At 40.4% G+C, this 13,972-nt stretch overlaps 1 protein-coding gene and 1 pseudogene across 28 annotated transcripts in view; one reads left to right on the forward strand and one right to left on the reverse strand.

Moving 5' to 3' along the window:
• Positions 1 to 13,972, reverse strand: part of RBMS1 (RNA binding motif single stranded interacting protein 1) — a 219,968-nt gene that overhangs the window by 40,045 nt on the left and 165,951 nt on the right. For all 28 annotated transcript variants that reach the window (XM_086355769.1, XM_086355792.1, XM_086355716.1 and 25 more), the window contains one exon: positions 1,398 to 1,456. In XM_086355769.1, coding sequence (XP_086211895.1) covers positions 1,398 to 1,456 — 59 coding nt within the window. The remainder of the gene's footprint in view (positions 1 to 1,397; positions 1,457 to 13,972) is intronic.
• Positions 5,471 to 5,869, forward strand: LOC147378415 (dynein light chain 1, cytoplasmic pseudogene; annotated as a pseudogene).

The raw sequence follows: 13,972 nt of genomic DNA on the forward strand, positions 1-13,972 counted from the left end.
AGGAGGAAGAAAGGTAGGTAAGGCTGTAAAACTATTGTCTACTATGATTTCTCTCTTGGTTTGAAACAAATGCTGAGATCAGCTTCCTGGTTTATACCTGCATGAGTCCATCTCTTGGTGATAAAACCAAAAAGTTTTTCCCTGTGTCCCTGCTCATCCAAATCATTTTAAAATATGTGAAACAAGACTAACCTGGTAACTGGGTAAACATTTCAGTCTACAATTAGACTCTCTCCAGTTTAATTCACTTAAAATATTAATTGAGTATCGCTCTACATAAAGCACTGCTCTATTCAGTGTCCTACGGCAAAACTGCCTGAATGTGCCATGCTGATTAAACATGGGCTCAGATATTTGCCACAATAGCTCCTTTAAATTCAGGAGCTTTGAAGAAGAGACAGGAGTACAATGAATCACTTCAAGTCTAGATTAAAGGAAACAGCTGGCTTCTAAGGCGAGGCCCCACCGTACCATAGACTTCATTGACGTTCTTTGCCTTGTTCAGATTGTGCTAAGTCACAACCGTCACCCCTACTTGGAAAACTGGAGTCTAATTAATGAGGAGATTTGCCTTCTCTGCCTATTCCTGTCAACCTTATTTCAATTCATGGGGTCAGTTGTTAGACTCAAAGTCAGCTGACTCCATTCTTCCCTTTTCCTAGAAATCACAAGCCTATTGTTAAGATGCTGGATCATTAAAAGTCAGAGCCACAGAGCATCAGTGCTGCCTACTGTAGACGCCTCCTCTTCCAGCTCATGGAGCTGGATGAGCTCATCCTAATTACACAGAAAACTGAAGGTCAGTGCATCAAATTAATGCAGCAGCATATTTCAAAGGGGCGTATGACCTCCCCTCCCGATTACAATTTGGTCAGTGAAAATGGTTCTCCCCTCCCTGCTGCCAATATTGTCAACAGGCATTCAGCAGAGAACAATTGGGAGTATTGAAACACGTAATTAAGTACTGCTTAAAACTACTCTATTCTAATTAATAGAGCCAATTTGCACAATATGTAATCTTTTCAGTTCTTTAGTACAGTCCAATGGTCTTCGGTAAGCAGCTCTAATCTCCTCAGGCTCAGGAAAGAAAAGCTATTTTCTAACTCTACTCCCCCTTTAAAAGCAGGGGATAAATGCCAGCCAGTATTTTGCATGTTAACTCTACTGGCGTCAAATCTGGGATTCTGGCAAGCGGCTAGCTGCTGTTGGGTTTCCAGCCAAAACTCAACCAGGGACCAACGTAAGCAATATGCTGACACCGTGCAAGACAGAAACTGGTTGACATGTAAGATTTGCGTTTAATAAATGGAGGTAGTTTTGAAATCAAAGATCAGGTTTAAAATTCCACTTTTTTTTTGAAGCTCTGATTTAGTAAATCATCAGACAAGGAAACATACCTTTGCATTTGTTTGTTGTCTTATCCAAAATTGCCTTTGTGGAAACAATCTTCCCATATCTAAAAAAAGAAAAAACAAGAGGTTATAATTGAGGAACCTTTATTAATATTTAAGTCCGGAGAACACACACACTTATTAAACCTCTGCAAACTTTAAAGTATAAAATGTTCTTTACTAGGGGACAGGAAATAAGAATTCGAAACTCAAGCTAAACTAAAAAGGAGGAATGGCTAGACCCCTCATTTGGCTCTTTGGATTATAGTTTGATACTTAGCTTGGAGAAATCAGGCACTTACCTGGTGATCTTGGGACCAAAGAAATGGAATGTGAGCTTTAGGAAAAATAGTTTCTCTACAAAAAGCAGTTTCTTCTAGTAACACTGTGTGTGTGTGTGTGTGCGTGTGTTGTGTGTGCGTCGCTCAGTCATGCCCGACTCTTTGCAACCCCATGGACTGCAGCCCACCAGGCTCCTCTATTCATGAGATTTTCCAGGCAAGGATACTGGAGTGGGTTGCCATTTCCTTCTCCAGGGGATCTTCCCAACCCAGGGATCGATCTCGGGTCTCCTACACTGCAGGCAGATTCTTTACCAACTGAGCTACAAGGGAAGCCCACAGTAACACTATGTCTGTGGTCAAATGCAAAGCCAAAGGCAAGGCTACAGAATTGTTAAGGGAAAGGACTACGATGCATAAAGCCTTTATGAACTAACTGAGGCAAGAAAGCTCCCTGAATCACTCTATTCATTTTGCTTTTGCAGGTGATTCTGTGTGGCTCTAGATCATCACAGAAGGGTGTGTTGGAATATGTATCTTTAACACGCTTGATGGGATATTTAAGCATTTTAAATGTAATATTTAAAACAGGTCTTTTTATCTAAGATTTTGATGACTATTTATAAATATATTTTTAAGACCTCTTTTAATGCCATAATAATAGTTACACACTGTACTCACTAATGTATAAGTGGGCATGTGTGTGCAAGAAATAGGCAATAAAAAACAAAAAACAATGAACCAGGAACCAAGCATTAATTTATGAGAGTTTGTATGAAAAATGTGTTCAAATTCCTTCATGTACAATAGAAGTTGGGGAAAGAAGGAAAACAATTCAGAATGTTAAAACTGAGTGCACTGCTATGGAAAACAAAGGGGGGGACTTCCTTGATGGCGGGTGGCTAAGACTCTGAGCTCCCAAAGCAAGAGGCCCAGGTTCAAACCCTGGCCAGGGAACTAGATCCTGCATGTCTCAACTAAGACCTGGTACAAAAAAATAAATAATTAAACATAATTAAAAAAAAAGAAAACAAAGGGGCAAGAGAGTTTAAATATAGGTACTACCCTATATCCTTTCACAGTGACCAGACTACAATGCAAAGCACTGCTATCTATGATAGTCATCAAAAAACAGAGAAAACCTTTGAAAAATAATTCTTAAAAATTACTGGGTCTATGGGAAAGGCATCTAACATACTTATCTGAGACTATTTCCACATTTATACATGCCAAATCCCCCAATTTTAATTTTCTATATATTTACTTTAAAAATTTCACATTTTCTCTAATATTTTCTTGTGATTGCTGCTGAGGACTAAAAAGACTTAAAAGTTTTAGGAAATGGAAGTATCTGTGCAGTACTTTAAAACATTTTCAATGTTGCAGGTTTCTATTTTATGCATTTGAACAAGCTGAAAGATACTTATCTAGAAGAAACAAATAGTTTGGGCCACCACTCTCCCTCAGTTAACTTCACTCTGTGTAATCATGTAATCAAATGATTACTAACTGAGCATAAAAGTAAAGATAACTTAAGGTTTAAATGACAATTACATCCAAGAGGCATAAGGCTGCATAAACACCTTCAATTCCCTGTAAAGACTGAGTATTTGCAACAACCTTAATAGAAGGTCACTAAGCTTACAACAAAAAAATTTGCAAACCAGAAAAAAGTAAGTGATTTAAAGACCACCTTTTAGCAAGTTACCTAAGTTATTGACACGCTTGATATTTATCAGAACTCTCTCCTTTGTACAAGTTTTAGCTGAAAATGCTTTTAGACTGCATCCCTACCTCAGCCCTTTGCAAAAGCAGGGAAGAAAACTGGTATGACTTCAATGTAGGATAAAGGTATTGGGAGTTACAGAGATTAAGGGACTTTGCTTGAGGTCACAGAGTTCAGGGTTTTTTGTAAACCAAATAGAAGGAAATTTAGAGAAGGTCAGGGGCTGGCCTTCTATCTTTCTGGTTCTGCTCTCCACATTAATAATGAGGAAGAAGACGTGGAGAGAGGAAGGAGTGGGAAGCAGGGAAAGAGAAGAGGCTCCTGGTAGCACTGAATCCAGAGACTCCATCCGTGCCATACTTTCGTCTGGTGTGGGTTCTCTTTGATCTTTGCTACATCTGACATTACTCCTCACTTTCACACCTTAGCTTCTAGGACCCTCATTCTGGGGATCCCATCTCACCTTTCTGCTCTCTCTTTCAGTTTTTTTTTTTTTTTCTTCCTCATTCAGCTCCCTCCTCTCTCTCTCCTTAACCAAGTTCTTTCATCACATTTAATAATTAGTCCTCCACCTTCTCTTCCCTAGGAAATATATCCAATGTCATGGATTTAATAAACGAATCTTCTCTGATGAAGCCAATTTCTCCTTCCTGGGTTTTTATTTTAATCTGACCAAAGGTTTAGTTTTTGTCTTCTTCTCTTTACTTAAACATCTTAGTATCTTATTAAAATATAAAATACTTAAATATCTAGTTACATGTTACCTCATGTCCTCTATTTTCTAAGTCATATCTCCCAAGAACCCTAGACAAATCTTTCCTTGTCTCCTCTTCATGTATCTTTTCATTCTATAGCACCATTAGATCCCCTTGTTCCATCAAGTTTGTGGTCTCTGAAGTGAAGTTGCTCAGTTGTGTCCGACTCTTTGCGACCCCATGGACTGTAGCTTACAAGGCTCCTCTGTCCATGGGATTTTCCAGGCAAGAGTACTGGAGTGGGTTGCCATTTCCTTTTCCAGGGTATCTTCCTGACCCAGGGATCGAACCCAGGTCTCTCGCATTGCAGGCAGACACTTTACCATCTGAGCCACCTGGGAAGCTGGTGATGTCCCTGAGACATCATCAACTCGGCCATTCCTGAGTCCAGCTAGTCATTAACTCTTTTAACATGTGTCTAATATTAATTTGCCTTAAACATTACTTTGCCTTAAACTCTCTGGGACTTCCCTGGTGGTCCAGTGGTTAAGACTCTTGTGTTCCCAATGCAGGGGGCATGGGTTCAATCCTTGGTGGGGAACTAGCATAGCAAATAAAAAAAAACAGGGGGGGAGAGGTGAGAGTTGAACATGGTTCTCTCGTCTCTCCACTGCCCCCTCCTACCAATCTTTTGAATTTAAAGAACCTGTTGTTAACACTAGATTTTCCATGAAACCATCCCTAATCTCCTCAACCATTCAGTGGGCGATTTGATAAGAAACCAGAAAGGGAATAACATTTACTTAGTTTCTACTAACGGAGAAGGCAGTGGCAACCCACTCCAGTACTCTTGCCTGGAAAATCCCATGGACGGAGGAGCCTGGTAGGCTGCAGTCCATGGGGTCGCTAAGAGTCGGACATGACTGAGCGACTTCACTTTCATGCATTGGAGAAGGATATGGCAATCCACGCCAGTGTTCTTGCCTGGAGAATCCCAGGGACGGGAGAGCCTGGTGAGCTGCCGTCTAAGGGGTTGCACAGAGTTGGACATGACTGAAGCAACGTAGCAGCAGGAGCAGCAGCAGTTTCTACTAAAGTTCTAGGCATTTTCTGTGTATGATCTTATTTAACTTCACAACAATCTTAAGAGGTAGCTGCTCTTATTCTCACTTTTGCAAATGGGAAAACAAAAGCTCACAGAAATTCTGGGTCTAAGATCTTGCCTAACACATCAAAAATGAAAAATAGTTAAAGTTCTTACTGCAGTTTCTCTATGAAATGAGAAATGCGCCAAGGCTTCAGCTGCGACCCCCTCTCTACACAGGTGTGAGCCTCACCAGCCCCTCCGCCAGGAGACCGTTGCAGTCGGCCAGCCCCTGCTCCTTGGTAACCATGTGTGACCGAAAGGCTGAGATCAAGAACAACGATATGTCTAAGGAGATGCAACAGGACTTGGTGGAGTGTGCTACTCAGGCATTGGAGAGATATAATATAGAGAAGGACATTGTGGCCCATATCAAGAAGGAGTTCGACAAGAAGTACAACCCCACCTGGCACTGCATCGTGGGGAGGAACTTCGGTAGTTATGTGACACGTGAAACCAAACACTTCATCTACTTGGGCCAAGTGGCCATTCTCCTGTTCAAATCTGGTTAAAAGCATGGACTGTGCCACACACCCAGTGATCCATCCAAAAACAAGGACTGCAGCCTAAATTCCAAATACCAGGGACTGAAGCCTTCAGCCTTGCCTAAGGGAACACCTCCACCTTTGAACCTGTCTTGTGTTTTGTAGAGGGCATTCTCTGTACTAGTTTGTGGTTATAAAGCAATTAGCAAAACAGCTTACATTTGTATTTATTTTCTATTCCACACCTCTCTGCCCCATGTTTTTTCTCTTCAAAATCCATTCCTTTAAAGAAATGAATCTGTTGAAGAAGTGTGCGCTAATTACCATTTGTTCAAATAATCTATTGAAGATGGCTTATTACTTGATCTTGGGTAGGTTGGTGGGGGTGATTCCTTGAAGTTTCTGTGGGATGAAACAGACTAGCCTGTTCAACACATTTGAGTTTCATCCTTGCCCATCCTGTTCCTGTTGTGCATGGAAGAATACTGCTCAGAAGTGCATGTTGAGAAATGCATGGCAGAGAAACTACTGGATTAACTCTTAGTCCTAACCTGATAAATACATTACTTAAGTGCTCCTTTGGGATAACTGCTATAGAGTGTTCTGGGCCTTAGGCCTCAGAGATGATGAAGGTGTAGTAGAACTCCTTTAAGCTTTCTATGGCTGTAAAATGGAAATAAGCTGGTGAGAAAGTTGGGCTAATAAGAAATTTGTTGGGCTCTAGACATTTCCCTTCCCCTGCCTTGGCCAGAGTATACTTTAAAGATTAAAGGTGGTCTTAAGAGGGAAAAAGCTTTTGAGCAGCGGTCCTCCATGTGATTCTAATAAAGTCTGCAGGAATTAAAAAAAAAAAAAGAAATTATTTTGAGAAACAATTTCCTTTATACACTCAGAGTATGAACAGTGAGGGGAAAAAATGGAAGCTCTCTTCTATTAAGGCATCAGAATAGATTTATTTTTCAAGCCAAAGCAAGTTTTTTGTTTGTTTTAGACACAAGAAATAAACAGGTGGTTCATAGTTGAAGGAGGGATGGGGGTGTGTATAGAAGAAGAGATATGTCTATCATTTATCAGTTTTACTTTCTATTGTGGTTTTCATCATGATTTGTGGGTTAGCACTGAAAGCCCATGACTTCCCAGAAAGTCAAGACAGTTTTCACTCAGCCATGGTACTACTGCATACCAGCCTCTCTCCAATCCAGGGGTTCAGGAGGCTACTTCTATGGAGTTACCACAGGTGGTGGTGGGGGTTGTGGGGGCAGGGGTCTGAAGGGTTTTCCTTTCCTACATCTTTTCTGTGAACTGTTCACTCAGTTATACTGCTCAGAGCACAAGGGGCTCTCACAAAAATACAGATCCCTGGCCTGGAAACAGAAATACTTTTAAATTGCTCAGGCCCTGGTGAAGTCAGTTTCTCAGGGGCTGATGCAGTCATATTGTGGGGATGGAGTACAGAACAAGCTCTTCTGATGACATGAGAAAGGATCTACAATATGGGGAAAAGCCACGTGGCAAATGGCACTTCAATGAGCAGGAGAGGGGGCAGCAGGGTTCAGAGTGGTTACTATCCCTCCCTGCTAGTCTTATCTGTAGTTAAGATTTAATAATGTGAGGCAAGCGATGGAGTGGCTGGGGGAGAACTCATTACAGATGATTAACATTTAGCCTAAGTCTATCGTTGATCAGTGCCTGTAAGAGTAACAGATATCTGGGGGGGAAATTCATAAAGCAACCAGATTTTCACCTCCCCACTCCTATTTGCAACTTAATTTGTAAAACAAAACAGAACAAAAAATCTAGTAACAGGGACATATGATTTATTGGAGAAAACAGGCCTCCTAACTGAGTAGGATTCACACTCTAAGAACACCAAGGAGATGCATGCCCAAGAGAGCAAGCTGCAGAATTTTATTGGGGAAAATATGAAAACAAAGATTCTTTGGGTTTTATCAGCTTCAAAGTAAGAAGACTCAGACTCACAGTTGTAGCTACCCAGAATATAATATTCTGTGCTAAGAGTAGACGATCCACCCCAGAGGAAACTCTGATAGTAAAAGGATAGAGAGTAATTAAGGGACATGACTACAGAGTACTGAAAATCTCAAAGGGAAGGATAAACAAGTAAAAACTCAAATTTAAACCTATTGGCTGAAAAAAGTTTTGCTTAGAATCTACCTAAATTTCTTTCCTTTGCACCACAGCTTTTGTCATATCTCCCCATTTCCATTTCTTCTTTCGTTGGCTGTAATATAAAATCTAAGTATATTTAGTTTGCACTTACTAAAATAAAACTTGATTTTTCTCCTCTGTCTCCCATCATTTAGTCACTCGTAAATTTTACCTTTTTGATAATTTACCATAATTACAAAAGAAATGCATATTTGTTGTAATTTGAAGACACGGGAAAGTAGATTAAAATACTAAAATCACCTATTGTCCTGGACACAAATGTGAAATGGATTGTTGAATATCTTTACAGACTCGTCCAATGTGCATGTACATGCATGTGCACATGGCATGTGAGTGTACATGCGTGCACACACACACGTACACTGATTCTCTCCCCTTGTAGAGAATTTGGAGCTTTTGAACATTGCTGGTTACAAGCCAAGCCTCTGGAGAATGGAGTTTATTCCACCTACTACCAACAGATGGCGGTAAGGGTTGATGAGTAATTTTAATATTGGTCATCCCAGTTACAGATTCATTTAAGGCTCTATGGGGTCATTAGCAAGGCTTATGTTAATTTATTTTATAAACATTATCAAACAAACAAAAAAAATAAGTATGTGGAAAAAAAACTACAAAAAAGTGTACACATAATGTAAACAAAAACTGCTTATTTTAAGTGTGAAAAAAGGTGGGATATTCCTCATGCATATAGGACGATCGTTTGTTTGACTTAATAAGTGAACTGCCTCTGAAGGACAAAGAAACTTCCCACCCTGTGAGAGAGATTGTGCCCATGCAAATGACAATAACCAGCAAGAAGGAGGGAGAGGGGGCTGAAATGAGGGAAAAACCAAACTTCTGACCACGTGCTATTGAATTAGGATCCACACTGGAAAGCCTGACCTAGTGAGTCAATTCAGGGGAATAACAGAAGTAACAGCTTACATTAATACAGCTTTTATCTTATGCCAGACACTGTTTTAAGTGATTTAGGTCAAATATTTTTAATCTTCCCAGAAATCTTTTGAGTAGGTGAAGTTTTATTACACTTTGTAGATGTGAAACTGAGGAGTAGAGAGAGTATGGGACCCACTGAAGGTTACACTGGAAAAGGTCAGATTTCATTCCAATCCCAAAGAAAGGCAATGCCAAAGAATGCTCAAACTACCACACAATTGTACTCATCTCACACGCTAGTAAAGTAATGCTCCAAATTCTCCAAGTCAGGCTTCAGAAATATGTGAATCGTGAACTTCCAGATGTTCATGCTGGTTTTAGAAAAGGCAGAGGAACCAGAGATCAAATTGCCAAGATCTGCTGGATCATGGAAAAAGCAAGAGAGTTCCAGAAAAACATCTATTTCTGCTTTATTGACTATGCCAAAGCCTTTGACTGTGTGGATCACAATAAACTGTGGAAAATTCTGAAAGAGATGGGAATACCAGACCACCTGACCTGCCTCTTGAGAAACCTGCGTGCAGGTCAGAAAGTAACAGAATTGGACATGGAACAGACTGGTTCCAAATAGGAAAAGGAGTACGTCACGGCTGTATATTATTACCCTGCTTATTTAACTTATATGCAGAGTACCACCCTTACGGCAGAAAGTGAAGAGGAACTAAAAAGCTTCTTGATAAAAGTGAAGAAGGAGAGTGAAAAAGTTGGCTTAAAGCTCAACATTCAGAAAACTAACATCATGGCATCTGATCCCATCACTTCATGGGAAATAGATGGGGAAACAGTGGAAACAGTGTCAGACTTTATTTTTTTGGGCTCCAAAATCACCACACTTGGTGATTGCAGCCATGAAATTAAAAGACGCTTACTCCTTGGAAGGAAAGTTATGACCAACCGAGACAGCATATTTAAAAGCAGAGACATTACTTTGCCAACAAAGGTCCACCTAGTCAAGGCTACGGTTTTTCCAGTAGTCATGTATGGATGTGAGAGTTGGACTGTGAAGAAAGCTGAGCACCGAAGAATTGATGCTTTTGAACTGTGGTATTGGAGAAGACTCTTGAGAGTCCCTCGGACTGCAAGAAGATCCCACCAGTCCATTCTAAAGGAGATCAGTCCTGGGTGTTCTTTGGAAGGAATGATGCTAAAGCTGAAACTCCAGTACTTTGTCATGTGAAGAGTTGACTCATTGGAAAAGACCCTAATGCAGGGAAGGATTGGGGGCAGGAGGAATAGGGGACGACAGAGGATGAGATGGTTGGATGGCATCACTGACTCGATGGACATGGGTTTGGGGAGACTCTGGGAGTTGGTGATGGACAGGGAGGCCTGGTGTGCTGCGATTCATGGGGTCACAAAGAGCCAGACATGACTGAGTGACTGAACTGAACTGAAGGTTACACAGCTGTGCTGTGCTGACTCGCTCAGTCATATCCAACTCTTTGCGACCCCATGGACTGTAGCCAGTCAGGTTTCTCTGTCCATGGGGATTCTCCAGGCAAGAATACTGAAGGGGGTTGCCATGTCTTCCTCCAGGCGATCTTCCCGACATAGGGACTGAACCCAGGTCTCCTGCATTGCAGGCGGATTCTTTACCAGCTGAGCTACCAGGGAAGCTGATAAGTAACAAAGAAGAGAGGCAGAAGTTTGCTTTGGTCAACCATGTGGATAACTGCAGATACTTTACTTGCCAACTGCAGAATATTCCAGAGGTTCAAAGCAGTTCCCAGTGTTGAGTCTGCATAGCTCCAAGCAGGAGGCAGAGGGATGAGGGTAGACTCTGGAACTGCTAAGTCTCTGAGACAGATACTGATAACATTCAGAAAGTTGTTACCTGACCTTCTCGGTAGGCAACATTGTTCTATTTGGAATAAGAGGCCCAAGACAACAAATGTATCAGGCCGGAGGAGGTATGGCTGGCTTTAAAGCTTCAACAGAGTAACTACATGTATCTGTTTGGTGGGAATGGATTTATGAACAAGAGCCAAAACTTCCTTGTGACTGTGGACTTGTGAGAGAAAAGGGAAAAAAATTCACACACAAATATGCACACACAGGTGATACAGTTCTCTAATTTGCTTTTTCTTTTTTTTCTGCTTCTTTATCTTTTCAATGACTTCCCAGGAAAGGGGATTTCCTACAATTTGCTTTAGCTCAAGAAAGTATAAATTATATACACTCTGCTAACATTAAAGTTTGTTGGACAATGAGGCCTAAAATAGAAAAAAGCAGAAGGAGCTGTTTATCCATGTTATCCTGAATCCTCACTATTTTGAATAGTTCAACTTGTTCTCTTTTCTTTATTTACTTAGTATAAGAAGTGGTAAGCATTTGAAGATAAGGTATATGTGAAATTTTAAAATTAGGCAATCAATATGAGACAGGTATTTTAAAACTTTCAGCTTTTTGGCCTTGAAGATTTTCGCTGTCTGTATAAGACATCTAAGATACAACAATGAAAGGTATAGAAAGATATTCCATTTGTAATTCTAGCCATTTTGACTTGATTCCTTAATGTTCGGTCACTGCCCCTTTCACTTGGGTGTGCTTGGTGAATACATGATTCTGTGTATGGGACAGAAGAGGAAGGCACATCTGATGCGGCTGGAATGGCAGCCAGGGTTTGAAGGTGGAAAATATTTGGCAGGAAAAGTTGCTGCAGTCCTAAAGGTCAAAGGCAAACCTGGTCCCGAAGCTGAATGAACATGTGAAAGACAAGTACAGTCCAGAAGGAGGTCAGACTAAGAAATCAAGCCACACATATTTACAGCATGTCTCCAGTAGGCCCTTCACCATCCAAAGCCTATGAAAAATATGTAAGATGCCATTCCTGCCATCAAGGGGAACCGTTTTGGGGCGAAGGAGTGCAAGGGATTTTTTAATATTAAAAAAATAACTAAGAATGTTGTGATCTTGTATGATGAAAGCTAAATAAAGGAGCATAAACAGGATGAAGGTCAAGTTCAGCAAAAAGGACTTTGGGGAAAACAAATTCAGGTAGGCCATGGAAGACAGTAAACAGAGGAATCTGTCTAATGCAAGCTGTGTGAGGAGTAAGAGAAGCCAAGTCTGGAAAAGGTCTGACAGGGCCTTGGGTTCTAGGAAAAGGAGTCAGGGCACAGAATGTGGCTGGAGGTTTTGCAACTGTGGAATGATATGATGAAAGCAGGATTTTGGTAAGATTAACAAAAATCTTACAGCTAGAATTAGCAGAGAGAAATGTTACATTTTTGTTTTAGTATTACTCTTTTTTTTTTTTTTTTGGCTCTTTGCACTCAGGCAATAACATTCAAGTTCAAGAAGTTATCATGGAGGGCTCAGGAGAGCTAGGAGATGAATGGCAAGGTTCTAAAGGACAGGAAAGCTTTAAGACAGAGGACTTCTTTTAACTAGCCTTAAATGCTTTAAAATAATATCTGAGAAAAATAGCCTGTGGTATCTGTGTTATAGAAAGCCAATGGTTTGCCTCTGTGAACAAAGAGGAGAGGGAGAAAAGGAATCACCATGGTCTTCTTTTCTGAACTATCCTGGAAAGGACAGTAAATTCTGGCTCCAGTTCCAGACCTGGAGCCTGTAGATTAATGTAGCAGAAGCAAACACCATCCTTGAGTGGTCCAGCCCTCGCTAGACGGGCTGCTTTACAACATATGAGCGGATGGGGAATAAACTACAGAAGTTTGGGGACAAAGCAGCACATTTTTCAAGAGAAAATATATCTACATATCTAGTTTTTCATAACACTGAAATTTTAAGATGAACACATCCTTTCAGAATACAAATAAAATTACTAATTTACACCCAGATTTGGGATGAATATAACTTATGACTAAATGTAGAACCTCTCCTGTTTCTCTGCCTTCTCAACACTGATGCTGGCACAGCTAAACTATTATACATGCTACACAAAAGCAACAATTGATGCTGTTTATTGCATGTATGGCTCAAACTAAATAATTCATACAGAATGAATATTAAAAACCACCTCATTAGAAATGGTTAAGATGCACTTTTTGCCATATTCTGTGAAAAACTTATACCTCTCTCCTAAATAACGAGCACACTATAAAGCATTTGACTTATTACACAGATTTGCTATTAGAGCTTAGTATCCAGTCTATTATGATCCGCAATCAAGGTAAAGCAGCTTTACACTATTTTATGTTTTTTTAAGAGCACACAGCACACAAAGGGTCACTGACCCTACCTTATGACCATATTTCAGCCAGAAGCCACCGTACTGCAGCACTTAGCATGCAGTCACAGATGGTCAGCCCCAAATTAGTGCACCCAAGTACTAATATGTCAGAGGAAAATAACACTTGCTGCAAATGGAACCCAGAATTTTGCAAGTAAAATGTAGATAGTCTATCATAAAAATGAGTCTCAAAAAGTGTCCACATGCTGATTAATGTCTAACATTTAAAACAAAGGCAATTTAATTACATAAAATCGTGTTTCATTTCTGAGTTGAATTTATAATCTGACAATGATAGAGCATTTAAGAAATTTTCTCCCTCTCCCGCCAAAATCTGTGATGTGTTTTCTTTGCTCTGACGATCTCACCTTCACGTTGATATAGTACTTCACCATATGAGAAGGAAGATGACGTTACATTGGAAAGCAGATGGAGCTGCCGAGAGAGAGACCCGTCTTCAAGTGCACCTTCGGCCAATAGCCAGCTCTGTGACTTGGGTCCTTTGGCCAATAGCCAGCTCTGTGACTTGGGTGTGAGTGTCTGGCCTCATCATCCCCATTTGTACCCTTTCCACCACCAAGGCTGTGGTAACATCTCCTTCACGGCACTGTTACTAGCGGGTCAGCACAGTGCTGGCCCATGACAGATGCTTGGTAACAAATAAATGTTAACCTTTTCTTCCACTCCTCCTAGAATTATTTGGAATAAGGGCACTTTAATTCTTATCACTGGAGATAACTAAACTTCCCTCCTCACCGTCATAATGATGTGGTCCTTAAGACACAAGAATGTTGAGAAATGTAGACTCACCATTTTTTATGGTTATTTTTCAGTTCAGATCTTTGCATAATGAAACCCTCTCAATATATATTGCGTGTATGAATAAAACATAAATATGCAATATACATTTTTTCCCTTAAAGTGTT

This window comes from Bos grunniens, chromosome 2 (assembly GCF_055505025.1).
Source record: "Bos grunniens cultivar Pamir isolate PY7600 chromosome 2, Bosgru_T2T1.0, whole genome shotgun sequence".
NCBI lineage: Eukaryota > Metazoa > Chordata > Mammalia > Artiodactyla > Bovidae > Bos > Bos grunniens.